Source organism: Balaenoptera borealis (genome assembly GCF_965194805.1).
Source record: "Balaenoptera borealis genome assembly, chromosome: 19".
Classification (NCBI taxonomy): domain Eukaryota; kingdom Metazoa; phylum Chordata; class Mammalia; order Artiodactyla; family Balaenopteridae; genus Balaenoptera; species Balaenoptera borealis.
The window spans coordinates 63,439,766-63,461,682 of record NC_138878.1 but is presented as its reverse complement, the minus strand read 5'-3'; the positions used below and the strand labels follow the sequence as shown (position 1 = coordinate 63,461,682).

The 21,917-nt window shown below is 47.4% G+C and overlaps 1 protein-coding gene across 1 annotated transcript; it reads right to left on the bottom strand.

The window, feature by feature from the left end:
• Window positions 1-9,236: 9,236 nt before the first annotated feature.
• Window positions 9,237-14,697, bottom strand: SIGLECL1 (SIGLEC family like 1; the record flags this gene model as incomplete). Its single annotated transcript, XM_082367202.1, is given in 5 exon segments — window positions 9,237-10,282; window positions 13,673-13,733; window positions 13,736-13,774; window positions 13,921-14,202; window positions 14,544-14,697. Coding segments are annotated over 5 exon segments (732 nt in total). The 3' UTR covers window positions 9,237-10,086.
• Window positions 14,698-21,917: the final 7,220 nt, after the last annotated feature.

Genomic DNA, 21,917 nt, shown 5'->3' with positions numbered 1-21,917 from the left:
CCCAACCCCAGGAGTCCGGGCCCCCATCCCCCTCAGGCCCAGGGGTCTGCTCCCCAAGTCCCCACCTCCCCCAGACCCGGGAATCAGAACTCCCAGCCCCCTCTTTCTGTGGGACATAGTTCCGCTTCTCCATCTACTTTCATGAATAGCACTGACTTTGGGGTGAAATTTCCTTCTTCCGTCCACCCCAACCCTCATCCCCAGGATAACAGGGGACTGGGGAGAGACTGGGGGACTTGACCTTGGGAGATGGGAATCCAGGGTTCAGGTACAAAGAATCCCCACTGCTCATTCTTTCAGTCACTTGGCTGTGGCGGGACCTTGGACGAGTCACTTCTTTCCCCAGAATCTCAGTGTCTTCCTTGCAAGATGGAATCATCTCTATTTCTCAAGGTTATTGAGAAGAACAACGGAGATCCTGGGGAGGGTGCTAGCTCAGCCCGGTGCCCTAACAACCTGAAGTTAGTTCTTCCTCCTGGTCCCACTATGCGTCCATTTACCAGGTATCGTCCTCCCTCCTGGCCCACCAGGTATCCCTGTCCCCTGTGCCCCCATCTAGGCTCTGAGGCAAGAGAACAATCCCTGAGCCCACTCCATGTCTGGGGCACTTGGAGGCAGAAGTTCTTGAAGTCACCCCCTAGGGGCTGTTTAACTGCAAAAGCATATCCATCCTCTATTCCTACTGCCCCCCACCCCAAATCCAATCTGTCTGCAAGAGAGGCTAGCTCGGCCTCCACCTTCAAAACAGATCTCTACTCTGTCCTCTTCTTCCCACTCCACCCTTCTCTGAGCTGTCACGTCTCCCCTGGATGACTGCTCTGAAGGCAGCAGCCAATGCCCTGGTCTCTAGGCTTCCGCCTTCAGATCAACAAGCACTGGGCTCATAAACCAGCTGATGCTACTACACTGCCTCACTCACTCAGCTCCAGCTGCTGTGGCCTTCATTCGGCTCCTTGAACAAGCCCAACTTGTTCCAACCTCAGGGCCTTTGCACTTGCTGTTCCCTCTGCCGGAATGCTCTTCTCACTAGATTGACACAAGACTCTTTCTTATCATTCAGGTCTCACCTTTCAGAAGGCTTTGTTGGGACCTCCCTGGTGGTCCAGTGGTAAAGAATCTGCCTTACAATGCAGGGGACGTGGGTTCGATCCCTGGTCAGGGAACTAAGATCCCACATGCCACGGGGCAAGCCTGCATGCCATAGCTACTGAGCTCACGCACCTCAACTAGAGAGCCTTTGAGCCACAACTGCAGAGCCCACGTGCCCTGGAGCCCACACGCCACAACTAGAGAAGAGAAAATCCACCACCACAACCAGAGAGAAGCCCGCGCGCCACAATGAAGTGACAGCGTGCCGCAACTAAGACCTGACACTGCCAAAAATAAATAAATAAAGAAATAGAATAAATAAATAATAAATCTTAAAAAAATAAGCCTTAGTTGATCATGCTATCCAAAGTAACCCCCGCTCCCAATGCAACAGCTCCCTGTGACATCGGTTTTGTTTTCCCCATAGCCTTTACCATTCCCTTATTTCATGTGTTCACTTGTTTGTTTCCAGTCACTTCCCTTCCCCTCCATCTCCCACTTCCCGAATGTAAGCTTTGCTAAGGCAGGGTTTTGTGTTTTTGTTTGTTTGTTTAATTGAGGTATAGTTGATTTGCAATATTATATTCGTTTCAGGTGTACAATATAGTGATTCAAAATTTTTACAGATTATACTCCATTTAAAGTTATAAAATAGTGGTTTTATTCCCTGTGCTATACAATATAATCTTATAGTTTATTTCTTTTATACATAGTAGTTTGTACCTCTTAATCCTCTGCCCCATCTTGCCCCTCCATCCTTCCCTCTCCCCGCTGGTAACCACTAGTTTGTTCTCTATGTCTGTGAGTTTGTTTCTGTTTTGTTATATTCATTCATTTATTTTATTTTTTAGATTCCACATATAAGTGATAACATACAGTATTTGTCTGTCTGACTTATTTTACTAAGCATAATACCCTCGGGGTTCATCCATGTTGTTGCAAAAGGCAAAATTTCATTCTTTTCCTTTTTGGCTGAATAGTATTCATATATATACATATATGAATATTTATTCATTTATCTGTTGATGGACACTTAGGTTGCAACCATGTCTTGGCTATTGTAAATAATGCTGCTATGAACTCTGGGTGCATGTGTCTTTTCAAATTAGTGTTTTTCATTTTCTTTGGATATATGCCCAGGAGTAGAATTGCTGGATCATATGGTTGTTCTATTTTATTTTTTTGAGGAAACTCCATACTGTTTTCCACAGTGGCTGCACCAATTTACATTCCCCCTCAACAGTGTAGAAGAGTTCTCTTTTCTCCACATCCTCACCAGCATTTGTTATTTGTGCTCTTTTTGCTGATAGCCATTCTGACAGGCGTGAGGTGAGAGCTCATTGTGGTTTTGATTTTCATTTCTCTGGTGATTAGCAATGTTGAGCATCTAGGACAGGTTTTTTGTTTGTTTTTTGTCTGCTTTTGCTCAAGGCTTCTCTCCAGAGCTTAGCCCAGTGACTGACACCTAGTAGGTACTCAACAAATATGTACTGTATGCATGGGTTGGATGATGGATCTATTTGGATAGATGGAGAGATCGAAGATCCAGAGAGGGAAAGGGACCCACCTACGTTAACACAGCCAGGTGGCGTAAGAGCTGGTGGTGTGCCGCTGCTTGTTCACACTGATTTGTGAGAACTGATGGTTAAATTTTCAGGAATTTTGCAAAATGGATGTTAAACCATTGTTAGCCTGAAATTGGACATGATGGAAGTATTTACACTGTGGCAACTGGTAAACACTACAAATCAGGACTTTTTGTTTGAGAGCCACTGCACCAACACACCCTTGTACAAAATCCATTGGGATCCCGGCAAAAGGTCATTTATTGCTTCCCTATGATGAGGCTTAGGATGAGGACAGGGTTCCCTCTTCCTGGAATGACCCATCCCAGGCCTGATGACAATATGAGCACTTCCTACATGCAGGCATCTTTCTGAGCACATTTTACATTCTCCTTGAAGCCTTATCATGTCCCTGTGGGTGTGTCTTATCTTTACCTCTGTTTCACAGATGAGGAAACAGACATAGAGAAGTAAAAGCAGAGAAGTAAAAAAGTAAAGGAATTCCCCAAAGCTGTAGACACAGCTGAAGACATTTGCCATATGTGTATCTGATAACAAACTTATAGCCAGACTATATCAATATAAAGAGCTCCCACAAATCAACAAAAAAAGAGACGACTCAATTTTTAAATAGGCAAAAGACTTGAACAAACATTTCACAGAAAGAGGATTTCTAATAAGCACATGAAAAAAATACCCAACACCATTAGTCATCAGGGAAATCAAATCAAGACCACAGTGAGATACTCCTATTCACCCACTAGAATGGCTAAAAGGATTGATAGTAGCAAGTGTTGACAAGGATGTGGAGCACCTGGAACTCTCATACCCTGCAAGCTTACTTGCCCTTTGGCCTCAAGGGGGGTCTGGCCAAAGGGAGGCACAGGCAGAACACTGAAGTGCGGCTGGAGAATGCTCTGGTCCTTGCCCGCTGCCCTACCTTGGGGCCTGTCAGGTGGCCCCTTGGCCACGGCTCTTGTTCCTCAGTAAGGCCTCAGAGACACCATTTCTCTCCCTAGTTCCTCAAGGACGCAGCAGAATTTGGAAGGAATCTTTTCCTTCTGTTGCTGGTTCCTGGGAGTCTTACCATCCCTGTATCCCTAACCCTGCTCGCACCTCTGTGAATGGTACCTTTATCACAAAGTCTGTTTAGGAATCCCTCTGGAAGCGGCTGTCTCTTTCCGGCCAGGACCCCTGCTGTCCTAACACTATTGGGGTTACACAGTCGAGGCCCAAAGCCCCCTGAAGATGGCTCAGGAGTGTGGAAGATGCTCCATTTCACACCTAACAAGTGAAATAAAGATTCTGATGGCCACAGGTACTATTTTTTCATACATTGGATAGGCAAAGTTCAAAGGACCCAGAAACACACCAGGTTGGCGATGGCAGTTGTTGGCAAGAGTGAAATCGGTTCCCTTTCTATGAAGGGCAAGTTGGCATTATCCCTGAAAACTATGTACCTCACCCTTAACCTTGAAAGTCCATATCCAGAATTTTCTCCTGCAGGTGTATTCTCGTTCATGCCCAACGGCTGAGGGACCAGATCATCAATGTAGCGTTGTCTGCAGTGCTCAGAGGACAAACTACCTGAATACTCAACAAGGGACTGGTTTGATACATCATATGCATTGATAGGCAGCTGTTAAAGAGTGAGGTTAGTGATACAGACTGTGTGGTATTCTGTAAGTGAAAGGAAGCAAAGTACATAACGCAAATGTGTAACATACACGTATGCTCATATGTCCATCTTATTCCTCTAGAAGAGGCTTTCTCATTCTTGGCGTCGCTGACATTTGGGGCTGGGTGATTCTCTGTGGTGGGGGCTGCCCCGTGTGTTGAAGGGTGTTAAGCAGCATTCCGGAACTCCACCCACTAGATGTCATGACAACCCAGACTGTCCCCTGGGAGGCGCAACATGGCTCCTGGTTGAGACCCACCTCTCTGGGAGGAGACACTAGGCAACAGAACAGTGTTTATCTCTGGGAAGGAGGACCATGCTCCAGCCTGTCTGGGAGATGCGGAGAAGTGATCCTGATGGACCCAGGTCCTAGGAGCAGCCAGGAGAGGGCAGGTGCACCCGGATGGATTTGGCTTTGCCTCTCAGGCTGTGAGCCCCTGGGAAGGACCCTCCCCTTTCTGAATCTCAGCGTCCTCATCCTCGAGGGTAGGGGTGGGGGCCTAGCTCCCATCTCACAAGGTTGCAGTGTGACCATAGAGAGGCTTCTGAACCTCTCTGGGTCTCAGGTTCCTCCTCTGTGAAAGGGTCACAATGACCAGACCACAGGGCCGCTGGGTTAAGTGGATAAGGGCCGAGGGCTTGGGTCACTCAGTCCTGGCCAGTGCCATTATTACGGTTGTTGCCATCACCTCCTGAAGGGACCGAAGGGGTTTATACAGATCTGTCTTCCCGTGAGCTCCTCTTTCTCTCCCTCTGTGCACCCCCCCTTCATCCTTCTCTCTCTCTGGTTTATGTCCCTGTGTCCGCCTCCGTGTCATTCTCCAGCTCGGTTGCCATCTGTCTCTTTCCGTCTCTGTCCCCACCTTTCTGTCTCTCCCTCACGGTTTCTCATTCCTTCCTTCTGTTGCTCATCTAGCAAATGTTTCCACACTCCGTGCTGAGCAGTGCAGGGGTGCAGAGATGAGACAGGCCTCCCCCTGTCCAGACTGGGACACAGGTCAACCCAGGGGGGTGGGAGGGGCGGGGCAGGGCTCTGTGAGTGGGAGATGCCAAGGCTCAGAGGTGGGCACTAAACAGCCTAGACCACTGAGTCCCATCATCTCTCAGAGGCGGATGCTCTTATCCTCATCTCGGCTGACTCACCTGCATCTCCTGCGCTTTCACCTGGCCTCAGACAGGTGTGCAGTGAAGGGTTAACGCAGCAGGCCTGGGTTGTCCAAACCCTGCCCATTCTAAACAGAGGACTGGCTCCTGGGAGGGAACCTCTAAGCCCTTGGAATGTCCTGATACGAGTGCCTTTGTTTATCTGGGGACCTTGGGCCACACCAGATAGTCTATGCTAACAGTGTGATTTATGGGGGATGCCCTGGGTCGTGTGGTAGCAGCTTGACCTCCTGGTGGGCGGTGGCCCTGGAAACTAAGAGCTACATAACCAGCCTCCAATAAAACCCTGGACACCGAGGCTCAGGTGAGCAGCCCTTGTCGACAACACTCTGCGTCTTGTCGCACGTTGTTGCTGGGGGATCACGCAGACTTCCCACTCCACTGGGACAGGACCACTGGAGGCTCCTCGCCTCTCTGGGACTCTGCCCTGTGTGCTCTTCCCATGGCTAGTTTTTTTTTTTCCGAAATAAAATTTGTTTATTTATTTATTTATTTTTGGCTGCCTGGGGTCTTTGTTGCTGCGCGCAGGCTTTTCTCTGGCTGTGGCGAGCGGGGGCTACTCTTCGTTGCGGTGCGCGGGCTTCTCGTTGCGGTGGCTTCTCTTGTTGCGGAGCACGGGCTCTAGGTTCGCGGGCTGCAGTAGATGTGGGGCAGGCGGGCTTAGTTGCTCCGTGGCATGTGGGATCTTCCTGGACCAGGGCTTGAACCCGTGTCCCCTGCATTGGCAGGCGGATTCTTATAACCACTGCGCCACCAGGGAAGCCCCCATGGCTACTTTTAATCTCTATCCTTTTGCTGCAATAAACCGTGAGCATGACAGCTTTGCAGAGTTCTGGGATCCTTCCCGTGAATTGCTGAAACACATCAGCAAATGTCTGCTCAGAAGGGGGTGAGCTGTAGGTTCCTGGGGGCCCTCTGCGTGGGGGGCCCCCCGTGCACGACTACATTTCAAGCATTTGATTCTTATCCTGGTGCAGAGAGGCTGTGCCTGGCCCGATGTCACACAGCCTGGGGTTGGAGCCGTGTCTGACCCCTTAGCGCCCTCTTGTGTCTCTCTCTTGACTCTGGAGGAAAAGGTCAGCCCTGTAACCACTTCTAGGAAGATGATCCACTTTCCAAACTCATCTTTATTCATGGAGCTGCTGCCGGCTCCCTTCCGTCCCCACCCTGCCGCCCACCCAGGAGGACGTACCATTTTTCCTGAATTCCGTCTCCGTGTCTCCATGAGCCCCTAACTGGTGGAGTGTGGGTTTTTTTTTTTTTTTTTTTTGAAAAATCCCGAATCTTTAATGTTATTCCTCGTCTGGTTCAGCCCAGACTTGAGACACCTGAGCTTGGCAGAGTGTGGGGTCTTTGAAGTCGAACTCAAGGATGTTACCACGTGTGTTCTTATAATGAGAAAAACAACTTTTGAGGAAAATTACTTTGCTTTTCCCACTTGTGTCTCGGTGTTTTATAGCGTGATTACTCTGCTCACACCCGGAGTCTGAACATTAGATAAGGACTTGAGTGTAGGATGCTCGCCATAAGTTCACACTTTGTTTTTCCCAAGACACCTTTTAGAATAACCACTTGGGGGCTTCCCTGGTGACACAGTGGTTAAGAATCCGCCTGCCAATGCAGGGGACACGGGTTCAAGCCCTGGTCTGGGAAGATCCCACATGCCGCGGAGCAACTAAGCCCGTGAGCCACAACTACTGAGCCCGCGCGCCTAGAGCCCGTGTTCCGCAACAAGAGAAGCCATAGCAACGAGAAGCCCACGCACCCCAACAAAAAGTAGCCCCCGCTCGCCGCAACTAGAGAAAGCCCGCGTGCAGCAACAAAGACCCAACGCAGCCAAATATAATAAATAAATAACTTTATTAAAAAAAAATAAAAATAAAAAAATAAAATAACCACTTAGAGTTGAGCCCGAGAACAGTTAGTGACCTGGCCCCAACCACCTTACAAGTAATAGGTGCTGCTACCCCGCGATCTCGGGCTTGCCAGTGCCCGGGGATGGAGGACTGCCCTTCCCCGGCTCAACCGCGCCCCCTTGCGTCTGGGATCTGTAAGTCACCAAAATCCTGTGGCGCTATTGAAACCGCACCTTCCCCGAAGTGGGAGCTGGATGCTGAGGGGGCCATATGCCAGCCCCGTATGGGTGGCTTCTGCCTCCCCAGTTAGCAGGTCATAAGCTCATAAGCTGCATATATATATTTTTAATGCAATACCCCAGCTCTGGCTTCTCCACCCGGTTCGTCCTGGAGGGTGGGGGGAGCCGGCCAGGCACGGCCCCTCTTGATTCTCCTGAGAGTGGATTGGGTGAAGGTTGAGGCCTGTTTGCAGGGAGCCTCATCCAGGCGCAGCCAGTGGCACCTTGCCTGGCTTGTTTCTCCCTGTCGTCTGCCCCCTGCCAAGACCTTCTGCTTGTCCTGCCCTGGCTGGAGCGCTCCAAGCCCCCTGGGTGCCCCCTGGTTTTGATCCTGTGGCTTACTGTGCCTGGACTGCCATCAGCCCTCCCAGCTCAGGTGGCACCGCTCCAGCTCCTCAGGTGAGGTCAAGCCGCCCCCCCTTCCCCAGTGCCGGCCCCCCGCCCTCCCAGAGGCTCCCTGTACACAGCCCCTGGCCGCGCAGGCTGTGACAACCTGGATTCCTTGCGGGCAGGACCTGGATCCGACTCATCTCCGGGCCCTCCCTCCGGGAGCTGGCACACGGGAGGCCTCCGGGGACGTTCGTGGCAGCGCGAGTGAATGACTTCCTGGATCTTCCCTCTCCCCCGGGAACTCGTCCTCATCCTCCCAGCCCTGAGCCGGGGGTTCTGTTTGCGCTTGGCCTGAGGTGTTTGAACTCTGACTAAGGACACCTCCTGTTGGCAGGGGTTGGGTTTAGAGAAAGGGAGACCCTCTACGTCTGTGCTTCTGATGAGATTTGCAAATGAGAGGCCCACGTATGGCTTTTCCTGGGCCCATGCTGTTTTTTTAAAAAACATGGTCCCGATTACCAACGTGTGTGAATCCAGAAATTTCCCACGGAAATCTGGATCTCTGGGGAAAAAACCCCCCTCAGATCCGGCCATAGAGATCCTATTCCTGCTCGGGGCGGGTGGGTGGTGGAAGGCGTGGGAGTGGAGACGGCGGCTGCGGGGCGGCCCCTTCAGGTGGGGCACCTGCTCTCAAGGTGCATGCGGTCCCGCCAGGCACTTGTTTTGCTACCCGCCTGGCTCCTGTGGGCTTGAGTTTGCAGCCTCTGCACTGGAGACTTACAAGGTTGGGAGGAAATGATCAGGGACCCGGACAGCTGCTCCAGGGACCCAGGGGTCCTGAGCGGGGCAAGGTCTTGCTGTGTGGCCTGGGGCGCTGTGAGCCTCAGTTTCCCCGTTTGCCGTGTGGGGATGGGGAGGATCCCCAGAGTCCCTGCGGAGGGACCTATAGGGTCTCACTTCCCTTCTGCGGGTCTCAGTTTCTCTCCCTGTAGAATGCTGGGGCTGGACTTGGTCGGTGGTCGCTGTCACTCTGGTTCACAGGGCCCCATGTGGCCTCTGCCATGGTAACAGCCCATACCCTAGTACTGCCCCCTACAGGGTTCTTGTATTTCACCTGTGCTCCTGGGTGACGGAGGCCGGTCCAGACCTCGCTCCTCCAGGGCAGGGAGCAGGCGTGTGGGCGGACAGGAGGCCTGGGGGGGTGTCTGCTCAGTGAATGGGTGACTGCTGGGCAGGACCTCTGGTCTTAGCTTCTGAATTGTAGCCGCCACTCCTGCCCTGCGGGTCTGCGCGGGTCTGCCCCGGCCGCTGGATCTAGGCGGCTGTGAGCCACGTGCTGGGCTTGATCTGTCCTGGAGTTCACGTGTCTGCGGTCTTCTTTCGCTCTCAAGAGCCCTAGACTGTGGGAGAACCAGATCCTGGCATCCCTCTGCCGTGGGCAAGCCCCTTCCCCTTGAAGGGTCTCCCACAAACGGAGGGATCCAATTAGCTCCTTGAAGCCTCTGTTATGGGCTGAATTGTGTCCCTTCCCCGCCTCACCCCATCCATACGTTGAAGCCCTAATCCTCAGCACCTCAGAATGTGACTTTGTTTGGAGACACGGCCTTTAAAGAGATGAGGTAAAATGAGGTCACGTGGGTGGGCCCTAATCCAATAGGACTGGTGCCCTCAATAAGGAGGAGATTAGGACACAGACATACACAGAAGGGTGACCACGTGAGGACACAAGAGGAAGATGACTGTCTACGAGCCAAGGGGAGAGGCCTCAGAAGGAATCAACCCTGCCCACACCTTGATCTTGGACTTGTAGTTTCCAGAATCGTGAAAAAATAAATTTCTGTTGTTTAAGCCCCCAAGTCTGTGGTGCTTTCTTATGGCAGCACAAGCAGACTCATAAGCCCCCTTCTAGATTTTGCTCTCCTTTCCTGGTGGGGCAAGGGCTGCCTGTGGGCGGGGCAGCAGGTAGGGGCTGGGACCCCTCAGGGTCGTCACCATCTGGGGCACAGGGGGCTTGGCTGCTGGAATGGGGCCTCGGCTTGAAGAAGCAGACAGATGCTCTGCTTTGGCTGAGCCCTGGGTCTCCCGGCCGGTTACCAGGTATCCGGGGGCTCTGGGCATCTTTGTGTCTAACGCGTGCCCTCTGGTGGCCTCAGCTGTGCAGCAGCCCAGCCCAGGGACTTACCTCTGACAGAAGCAGGTGAGGTTTCAGCTTCAGACTCCTTGGGTGTTTCTGGCTCCTCCAGCAGCTCTGGTTTCTTGAGGATCAGGGCCTCATTGGCCATGGGAATATGACTCTCCTCCCACCACTTACGCATCTTCATTCTAAGGCAGTGAGCTCCATGGTTAATGCTGTGCTCAGTACCCCCTGGTTCCCAGAAGGAGCCCTGGGCTGGGGGTCAGAAGACCAAATTTCCCTCCGTTTGCTGGTTCTGTGACCAGCGTCGCCTCCCCTCATCAAATGGGGATCCAAGACCCTACTCCCTTGGCCTGGACCCTCTTCCCAGCCTCTTGTTCACAGCCCTCCCATGGCGCCCCCGTGTCCCCCGGGACAAAGTCCCAGCCCTCCAGCCTGGTGGCCCTTCATGACTGTGCCTTTCCTCTGCTTCTCTCCTGGCCCCCTAAAGTCCCGATACGTATGCAATTTTTTTTATAGACAAATCTTTTGTTTTTTTAATTAAAAAAATATTTTTTTGGCTGTGCTGCACAGCTTGTGAGATCTTAGTTCCCCGACCAGGGATCGAACCCACACCCTCGGCAGTGAGAGCACGGGGTCCTAACCACTGGACAGCCAGGGAATTCCCTAGAGAAATCTCTTCTGCATCTTTTTTCTTTCTCAATATTCCTGGCATATTTGTGCATATCAGTGTACAGAGAGTTCCCTTAGTCTTTTCACAGTTGTAAGTTTTGGGCACTCCTCCCATGGAGAGGTGGGGTTTATTTCCTCTCCCCTTGAATCTTGACTAGCTTATGACTTTTTGTAAAAGAATATGGCAGAAATGACACTGTCAATTCCAGGTCTAGCCCTAAACGGGACTGGCAACTTATGCCTTGGAAGAGACCACGATGAGAGGCCCTGAGACTCCATGGAAAGGGAGAGGGGCCCAGCAATCTTCTGACGGTTCCCATCAAAATGCCACAGCCCAGCCCAGCTGCTAGCTAACGACCACCACGTGACCTCAGTAGATGGCACAGGAGGGCAGAAGACTCATCCAGTTGGGTCCTACCCACATTCCTGATCTATGAAATTGTGAGATACATTAAAACGATCATGGCTTAAAATCATGGCTTAGGTAATAGGGCCAGGAGATTATGACAACAAGCAACCAGAACTGTCATCAAGTTCTCTTGAACTTGTTGAGTTCAGCTCTTGTCACCCACAACTGGAAGACTTCTGACTAATGCAACTTATCTCCCTTAATAACCACCAAGTTTCCATTATCCTCCAAAGTTTTCCACCTGTGAAAATATGAACCCCAATGCCCCCATGCTCTCCCTGGTTCTACTCTATCAGCTTTCCTGTGCTGTCATTCCAATCTCGTGCTCCTCTTCTTTGATCCCACAGGTGGAAACTTCAAGGCCAAGACACCATGTTCTCTAGCACCTGTGAAGACCCTCTTGGTTTCCCTTCTTTCCCAACCCCACAGGGTACAACTGGTTGCCCACTTGAAGTGCTCTCTCCCTCCAGCCTCCCTGCCTCCCTTTCCCCCACCCCATCACCCTTCTATGGGACCCTGCCTGCAAAGACCCAAACCTAGATCAATGCCACCATCTACTCTTTCTTTCCAATGACCACTGGTGGGAGGAAATATCACAGGGCAATGACGCTTGGTGCCATTAACAATTAATAATCTCCAAAAAAAAAATTAATCATCTCCAGTCACTGCTGGGCCTTTGCTGCTGCTTACCAAGTGTTTTCCTTGTCCTTGTACAGATCCCAATTATTCTCCTCAGTGGCTATTCTAACCACACCTAACCACACTTCTTAATTCTCTACCCCTCATCCCTGCTCCCACCCACATCACTTTCAGAAGATGGCTTTGCCATATTTCTTCCCTCTGGAAAGGAGCCACTGGGTAGGATCCAATCACAAATGGCCACCCAGTGATAAATGCCACTTAAAGGTGAACCAGAAAAAGAACATCTGCTATTGGATTTTAAACATTGGATGGTACATAGAAGGAGTTTGTGGGGCTGAGGTGGGAGAGATTTGGACATGCTTATATGATTCAGAGAAAGAGCCAGTGAAGAAATAGTGATTGATAATTTAAGAGACAGGAGGAATGATTAATGGAGTGTGAAGGAGATGGATTCCCAAGCAAAGGAGGTAGGGCTAACCTTGGACGGGAAAAGGGACGCCTCTTTCTCTGAAAAAGGCAAGGAGTAAATCATCAGTGCCCATGGTAAATAACTCTGTAGGTTTGGGGAGCTGCTTTTTTCCTGCGAAGTAGGGAAACCTTATTGCTAAGAGTGAGAGGAGAAGAGATAAGAGAGTTGGGGGAAAAAGGAAAACATTTGTAGTACTGACAGAGTGCTATGTTGGAAAGGGCTGACTAGAGGTAGGCTGACGGATTTCTGGGCAGTATTGATGCTTGCTCCCAAGGGATAAGGAGATGCTGAAGGGGTAAGTTTCCCTTAGTATCTTCCTCGTGCAGGCCTCTAACCCAGCACTTGTTTACTTGTCTATATCCTTGGAAAATACAGGAGACAAGGTTAGAGGGAAAAAAAAAAGAGAAAGAAGCTTTGACAAATATTAAATGAGAATCCCATAGTGAAAGGAAAGGGCAGAGGCATATATGAAAGAATGTTTGAGACTTTTCCAGGACTGATAAAAGACACCAACGCAGAGATTAAAGAGGTCAAACAAATATAACAACAAACAAAAAAAGATATCCACACTTAGTCACATCAGAGTGAAACCATTAGTGCTAATACCCCAAAGCCCAGATGGCTATGGGGGCCCTGAAAAGGCACCCAGCTCAGGTACCAGGGAAGGTTTCCTGGAGCACATGATGGAAGAGCTGTGAGCTGAGTCCTAAACAATGAGTAAACGTCAGCCAGGTAAGAGAGGGGTTCAGGGATGCGAGATGAAGTGTAGAGAAGGGCACCAAGCAGAACTCACAGTACAGCTCGAAAAGATTTAAACAACATGACTAATAAATTTGGTTTAAAGGATATATATATATATACATGTACATATATATAATATTTATATAAAACACTGCATTCAACAAGCGTAGAATGCATATTCTTTTCAAGCCCACCTTGGAATATTTATTTATATAAACTAAACAAAAATTCTGTCACAAAGAAATAAGGAACTGAAATCATGCATAGCATATTCTTTGACCTTATTGGAGTTAAATAGAAATAAAGAAATGAGGATTATTAGAAAATATTGATGCCTCTAAAAAAAACCTCTATGGGTCAAAAAATAATAATGGAAATTAGAGATATTTTAACCAAAAGATAATAGAAGACTTTATATTAAAATTTGTGAGATTCAGCTACAGTCATGCTTATGGGGAAATTTATAGCCTTAAATGGAAAACTGGAAAAGAAGAATGGCTGAAATTTAACGATGTAAGCGTCTGTATCAAGAAAACTGACAGAGCTGAATTAACTGGACGAATCATAAGGTAGGAAATAAAGAATGTAAATAAATGTGGTAGGCTTTGGGGAAGGCTTGCTGTTGAATTTTAACTTGATACTCACGCAAGGAGGACAAGGAAGAAGAAGAACAGTGCTGATGTAATGGACCCATACACAACGCCCCGATCAGCCCTTTCACGAACGCACTGGAAACTGAATTCTTATCTGGAATCAGAGGGAAGTGAGAGTAGTTTTCCTCCTATGGCTGTAAATTCTGAGCCACGACTCTTTCCTCTGGCTCTGTACCCAGCCTCATCCTGGTCCCTAGGTGTTGTCATTCTAGCCCGGTAACTAGACCCCTGTATACTTACCTGTTATGAGGAAGATGCTTGAAGTATGGATTCCGTATTGGTTCTTCCCCTCACAGTGGAGGCCCGTGACTATTTCAGGCTCCCCGAGGAGGCTGATGGTGCTGTTGGCCCAAGGGGCAATTATGCTAAAAGTCACCTGCAGGATGTTATTCATGTTGTTCAGACCCACGGGAACACCTCCCATCAACCACTGCACGGAGGGCGTGGGGGTCCCGTGGAAGGAACAGTTGCACTGCAGAGTCTTCTCCAAGGAACAAGAAGAATAAAGCAGCCTGGCGGGGGCTGTAGGGAAGCAGGGTCAAGAGTCAGCAAGCATCCTGACTTCCCTTCTCTGCTTCCTCCAGGACCCAGCCTTCTCCTTATTTGTGATGCACATGGGGCTTCAGAAAGACTTTCCGGAAGCCCAGAGGGGCTGGGACTCAGACTAGCTCCCCTTCATCTTCTCTCCTCACCTGCCTCAGAATCAGCCTCAGCTCTTACCTCTGGCCTTTCAGCCCAGAACTTAGGGGAAGAGGAGACAGCGCCCCAGACTGTTCCTGTCCCCCAGCCCAGGACTTAGGTCTTTCTCTTGGGCCCACCGTTCCTCACAGACTCTGGATTTTCCCTTGCCCACCAGCACTCACAGGCCTCCTGGAGGCAGACCATGCTACTCCCGGTCAGGTTAGCTGGGGAGAAGTTCAGATGACATCCGAGAGTGGTGCCATGGTCCTTAGGCTTCAGGGTGAAGTGCAGCACCAAGGAGGAGGAGTTGTTGGAGCCGTCTGTGTTAGAGGACATATTGGGCCTTTTCCGGGAGAGGAAGAGGGCTTTGGTTTCTTTGCAGGTGCTTCTGAAGGCACAGGCCAAGGACATACGTCCCCCAGCTGCAAGAATCTCTGGGATGTGGCGCCCTGGTTTCTGGGTCAGGTCTGGAGGAGAGAGACAGATTGGACCCAAAACTTGGAGACAAGGGACCCTCATGGACACTTCAGTGATGAACAGTGTTCCAGGTTGCAAAGTGCTTTACCACCCATTAGCTCATTTGGTACCCCTCCCTTAATCCAACCACCTCATAGAAGCTGGGATTGTTATCATTGGGTGGCTTTTCACAAGTATATTTCCCTTCTCTATATGGAAGGGGCACACCTCAGGGTCTAGGTGAGCAAACTGAAGAGAGTTGCTTAAGGTGGCAGAGCTTGAACCAGAACCTTGACTTTCAAGACAGGATGAGTGAATTTTCTGAGGATCTACATAGCCTTCGATTCTTTACCTGTCTCTTAGCCTACTCCCTCCTACTCTGCCTTCTCCCTCCCAATCCATCTCTTCCCTTAGGCTCTGCCCCTTCCCAGCTGATCTATGATCATTTACACCCCCAACTCTTACTGGCTGGGTACTGCTGGGCAAGTCACTTCCCCCCCTCTTTGCCATTCCTATTCGGGGGAAAAAGTTATCAGCTGTGCCAATTGAGTTGTATTATGGTTGTAAAAATGAAATACCTAAGATTTTGTAAAGCCCGGAACCAGGTGAAGCAAAAGCCACACAATTACCAGAACGCCTTCTGGAGTTCCTTCTTTCCAAACCATCCATTGTATGAGATTGAATGTCACCTGACACGGAGAGATCAATATTCTCCCTCAGCAAAGCACTCGTGTGTTCTCCTAGATCTGCATAGAGTAAGTACGTCCTGTTGTCCCTTTTGAGTATGTCGTGGATCAGCTGAGTACATTCTTGCTCTTCGAGACTCCAAATAGTGTGGGATCTGTCCTTGGTGTTACCATCTATGGCAGCATTGGGTTGATTCGTAGCTACAGGGGAGCTGATGCTTTTACTGAGCCAGGAGGCCAGGGTCATGGAGCTGCTTGGGGATTCTTTGGGAAATTCAAATACACAAGAGATTGCAGAGCACAGGCTCTCTTCCATTGGTATCTTCTTGACTTCTACCAACCTATGAAAAAGTAATCCTGTGGGGAGAGATTCAAGTTGAAAAAGACTCACCTCGTGTCCTATAGTATCCTACCTGTGCATTAAAGGATTAATCTTACCCTAGAAAGGCTTGGCTCTCGCCCAGGTTCTGGGTGGGAAGCTCTGGGCCCTTGCAATGTTCTGTCTAGTAATGACCAGTGTCTTGGTTTACCTGGGCCCTCGGGCCACACCAAACAGTCTATGCTAAAAGCATGATTTAGGGGAAGACTTGGGCTATGCAGTATCAATTTGATCTCTGGAGGGGCTGCAGACAAAGGTCGGCCAAGGGGGTGGTCTGCCATGATTATGCGATCGAGCCACAATAAAAACCCTGGACACCAAGGTCTGGTGAGTTTCCCATACTTTGTTGCTGGGAGAGGAGGGGTGCTGTCCACTGGGAGATGACAACTGGAAACTGGCGTCTGGTCTCTCCTAGGTCCCGCCTTATGTGCTCTTCCCTCTGCTGATTTTAGTCTCTGTTCTTTTGCTATAATAAATCATAACCAGGGGAGACTTCCCTGGTGGCGCAGTGGTTAAGAGTCCGCCTGTCAATGCAGGGGACACGGGTTCGAGCCCTGGTCCGGGAAGATCCCACATGCCGCGGAGCAACTAAGCCCGTGAGCCACAACTACTGAGCCTGCGCTCTAGAGCCCGTGAGCCACAACTACTGAACCTGCGTACCACAACTACTGAAGCCTGTGTGCCTAGAGCCCGTGGTCTGCAACAAGAGAAGCCACTGCAATGAGAAGCCTGTGCACCACAACGAAGAGTAGCCCCTGTTGGTCGCAACTAGAGAAAGCCTGCGTGCAGCAACGAAGACCCAACGCAGCCAAAAATAAATAAATAAATAAAATAAATTTATAAATAAATAAGTAAATAAATAAATAAATTGTAACCAGGAATAGAACAGTTCTGCTGAATTCCACTTCACCTGACCTCAGCCCAGCCCAGCTTCCACCCCCGCACCCACACCCACCCTGGCACTTCCTTGGCTTTCTCAACCACCTCCCACCCTGCCTCTCATTCCACTTACCCAGCCATAACAGTGGTCGTACCATCAGCACCAACAGGCTCTCAGGGACAAGAGAGGATCAGGACCTATTATGCTGCTAACTCTTGGTCTCAGGTCCACACGTCCTGGAGCGCAGGATTTGGAAGGCAAGAGGAGAGGAGCAGCAGTAAGAAGCAGAAGGTGGAGGTAGAAATAAATTCACTGTTTACTGGGGATTCTTATCTCTGCGATCACCCTTAAGGTCTGTCCACCTGTGAATTAGGAGACTCAGGGGACCAGAGGCTGAGCAGCTTCAAGAACAGGGACAGGGAAGGTTCCCCCTGACTCTCTGTGGAGCCTCAAGACCATGTCTGCTTTCTTCTCTTTCCTCTAGTCTTCACCCCCAGCCCCTTCTCCCTTTAAAGGGTCTCAAATGCCAGGCTGAGGAGCTTGGGCTTTTTCGCAAGTCGATGGGGAAGTCATGGAAATCATGGAAAGGTTTTGAACCATGGTTGGGGGGGTGGCAGACAACAGGTGTGGATGTTATAAAGGTCTCTATGGTCTGCGTTGAGGAGGAAGCAATAGTTCAAGAGAAAGATGATGTGGCCTGAGCTGGCCCAGTGGCTATGGGGGATGGAGAGGATGGGGTATATTTAAGAGACATTTGAGTGATAAAAGACATTTCTACGCTGGCAAGATAAATTCCAAACTCCCTTGCCTTGCATCAAGGCTGTCCATGATTTGGGCTCACACTTGCCCTATCTCTACTTCTCCCCTTTCTGCCATTCTTTGCAAGCTTAAGAGAAACAAGTATGTATACATATATATCACATCTACTCCGTGCATTCCTACCTCTGTATGTTTACTTGGGCCACTCCCTTTTTCATGGCATCCTTCTGCAACTCTCCCCTCTGCCCACATTCAAATCATACCTCTCTTTCTAGCCCAGGTCAAATGTAACTTCCTCCTGGTAGCCTTCCTGGATCCTCACAACCACAAAAAAGCCTCTTTTCTCAGACTGTCTTCAGCACTTCTATATATTCATCTCTTTTAGGGCAATGTCTCAGGCAGAACCCAAGAGTTGCCTGATATTTACCTTCTTGTATGTTCTTATTATTTCAAATTTGTTCAGTTGGTGAAGTTATCAGTTTAAAAAAAAAACCTATTTCCCTTCCTCCTTTACATCTAGGGCTGGCCATGTGACATAGTTCTGGCCAACGAAGCAAGTACAAGAAAAATGTTATTAAATTATTATCACCAAATAGAATTCTATTGAGCCGTTACCCCATTTTTTGCCATCACAATTGAGCTCTGAAGGTCTGTTTTTTGCATATAATACTAGCTAATGAAATTTGAGAGCTCGTTTTTTTTTTTTTTTTAAATAAGTGTTCATGATAAAGGAAACATGTCTCAGAAAGAATTGAAGATGTTCCCTTCCCCTGCAGCTATAAATCAAAAGATACGGTTTTGTGTTATAAAAGAGTTCAGGGAGTCTGATTTGATATTGTGCAAAACTGAGAATGCTTATAAGAACATAATTTATGTTCTCTGCAATATACAGTTTCATATGAATATTCAAGACTGGTACTGATTTGTTCTGTTCTCTGTTGATATAAACCCACCCTTGGAAGAACAATTCAAACAAAGCGGCCTTACAATACTCCAAAGACATTAGAAATTATTCCATGTCTTATGAAAATGATATCCAAATAAAATGGAATTCTGACCGGTTGTCTTACTTGATAATTTCTTGCTCTGGTAACAATAACATTGTAATTGACATCTCTGTTTCTTAAATTGTATACCTATCTGTAGGATGGTACTGTTCTCTTCTCCCACGTAGACAATGCAAAAATAAAAACCACAGACTCTGCTGTTAGATTTATTATTAAGCAAATATTTTGAGCGACTTGCCTACTTGAAATACCAAATGTCTGAGGCTATCTGCTGGAGACTTTTGGGGAGTTCTGGTTTTCTGATATTAGCACCACTACTTTCTTCTTGTTGCTTTTCTTCTTCTTTTTCCCTGGGATATAGATGTGATACTGGGAGTGGAGCAGCCGTCTGGCAACCGTGAGGAACCATGTAGATCAAAGCCACAGACTGAGGATATTATTGACAACAGTATAGGGATCCTTGTTCCCTGACAGCCTTGTGGAGTTGCTACACAAACCTGCACAGTCTACCACACGCTTCTTCATTTGGTTACTGCTTTTGTTGGGAAACTGATGAAATACCCTACCAGGGAATCTATCCAAGAGTGAGCTCCTTGAGAAAAGGCCCTACATCAAATACATCTTTGTGTCCTTCCCAGTGCTTGGAAAGGTTCTCTTCTGAAAAATATATTCCTTATTATCCTTGTAATGTCTTTAGGATCTGTGGTTATAACTACTCTTTCATTCCTGGTATTCAAAATTTGTGTCTTCTGTCTTTTTCTCAGTCAGTTTACTTAAGGTCTATCAATTTTATTGGGTTTTTTTTTTTTTTTTTTTAAAGAAAAAGCTTTTGGTTTCAACCGATTTTTCTGTATCGCTTCTGTGTTTTTTTTTTTAATGAAAAAGTCACTTTATTGAAAATTTAATTGTTTCCAATTCTGGAAGGTTAATTTTTTTTTAAACATCTTTATTGGAGTATAGTTGTTTTACAATGTGTTAGTTTCTGCTTTATAACAAAGTGGATCAGTTATACATATACATATGTCTCCATATCTCTTCCTTCTTGCATCTCCTTCCCTCCCACCCTCCCTATCCCACCCCTCTATGTGGTCACAAAGCACCTAGCTGATCTCCCTGTGCTATGCAGCTGCTTCCCACTAGCTATCTATTTTACATTTGGTAGTGTATATATGTCCATGCCACTCTCTCACTTTGTCCCAGCTTACCCTTCCCCCTCCCCATATCCTCAAGTCCATTCTCTAGTAGGTCTGCATCTTTATTCCCGTCTTGCCCCTAGGTTCTTCATGACCAGTTTTTTTTTTTTTTAGATTCCATATATATGTGTTAGCATACAGTATTTGTTTTTCTCCTTCTGACTTACTTCACTCTGAATGACAGTCTCTAGGTCCATCCTTCTCACTACAAATAACTCAGTTTCATTCCTTTTTATGGCTGAGTAATATTCCATTGTATATATGTGCCACATCTTCTTTATCCATTCATCTGTTGATGGACACTTAGGTTGCTTCCATGTCCTGGCTATTGTAAATAGAGCCACAATGAACATTTTGGTACATGACTCTTTTTGAATTATGGTTTTCTCAGAGTATATGCCCAGTAGTGGGATTGCTGGGTCATACGGTAGTTCTATTTTTAATTTTTTAAGGAACCTCCACACTGTTCTCCATAGTAGCTGTATCAATTTACATTCTCACAACAGTGCAAGAGGGTTCCCTTTCCTCCACACCCTCTCCAGCATCTATTGTTTGTAGATTTTTTGATGATGGCCATTCTGACCGGTGTGAGATGATACCTCATTGTAGTTTTGATTTGCATTTCTCTAATGATTAATGATGTTGAGCATTCTTTCATGTGTTTGTTGGCAATCTGTAGTATATCTTCTTTAGAGAAATGTCTATTTAGGTCTTCTGCCCATTTTTGGACTGGGTTGTTTGTTTCTTTTTTTTGATATTGAGCTGCATGAGTTGCTTGTAAATTTTGGAGATTAATCCTTTGTCAGTTGCTTCATTTGCAAATATTTTCTCCCATTCTGAGGGTTGTCTTTTAGTCTTGTTTATGGTTTCCTTTGCTGTGCAAAAGCTTTTAAGTTTCATTAGGTCCCATTTGTTTATTTTTGTTTTTATTTCCATTTCTCCAGGAGGTGGGTCAAAAAGGATCTTGCTGTGATTTATGTCATAGAGTGTTCTGCCTATGTTTTCCTCTAAGAGTTTGATGGTGCCTGGCCTTACATTTAGGTCTTTAATCCATTTTGAGTTTATTTTTGTGTATGGTGTTAGGGAGTGTTCTAATTTCATTCTTTTACATGTAGCTGTCCAGTTTTCCCAGCACCACTTATTGAAGAGGCTGTCTTTTCTCCATTGTATATTCTTGCCTCCTTTATCAAAGATAAGGTGACCATATGTGTGTGGGTTTATCTCTGGGCTTTCTATCCTGTTCCATTGATCTATATTTCTGTTTCTGTGCCAGTACCATACTGTCTTGATTACTGTAGCTTTGTAGTATAGTCTGAAGTCAGGGAGCCTAATTCCTCCAGCTCCGTTCTTCTTTCTCAAGAGTGCTTTGGCTATTCGGTGTCTTTTGTGTTTCCATACAAATAGCGAAATTTTTTGTTCTAGTTCTGTGAAAAATGCCATTGGTAGTTTGATAGGGATTGCATTGAATCTGTAGATTGCTTTGTGTAGTAGAGTCATTTTCACAATGTTGATTCTTCCAATCCAAGAACATGGTATATCTCTCCATCTATTTATATCATCTTTAATTTCTTTCATCAGTGTCTTATAATTTTCTGCATACAGGTCTTTTGTCTCCTTTGGTAGGTTTATTCCTAGATATTTTATTCTTTTTGTTGCAATGGTAAATGGGAGTGTTTTCTTAATTTCACTTTCAGATTTTTCATCATTAGTGTATAGGAATGCAAGAGATTTCTGTGCATTAATTTTGTATCCTGCTACTTTACCAAATTCATTGATTAGATCTAGCAGTTTTCTGGTAGCATCTTTAGGATTCTCTATGTATAGTATCATGTCATCTGCAAACAGTGACAGCTTTACTTCTTCTTTTCCAATTTGGATTCCTTTTATTTCTTTTTCTTCTCTGAGTGCTGTGGCTAAAACTATGTTGAATAATAGTGGTGAGAGTGGGCAACCTTGTCTTATTCCTGATCTTAGTGGAAATGGTTTCAGTTTTTCACCATTGAGGATGATGTTGGCTGTGGGTTTGTCATATATGGCCTTTATTATGTTGAGGAAAGTTCCCTCTATGCCTAATTTCTGGAGGTTTTTTTTATCATAAATGGGTGTTGAATTTTGTCAAAAGCTTTCTCTGCATCAGTTGAGATGATCATATGGTTTTTCTCCTTCAATTTTTTAATATGGTGTATCACGTTGATT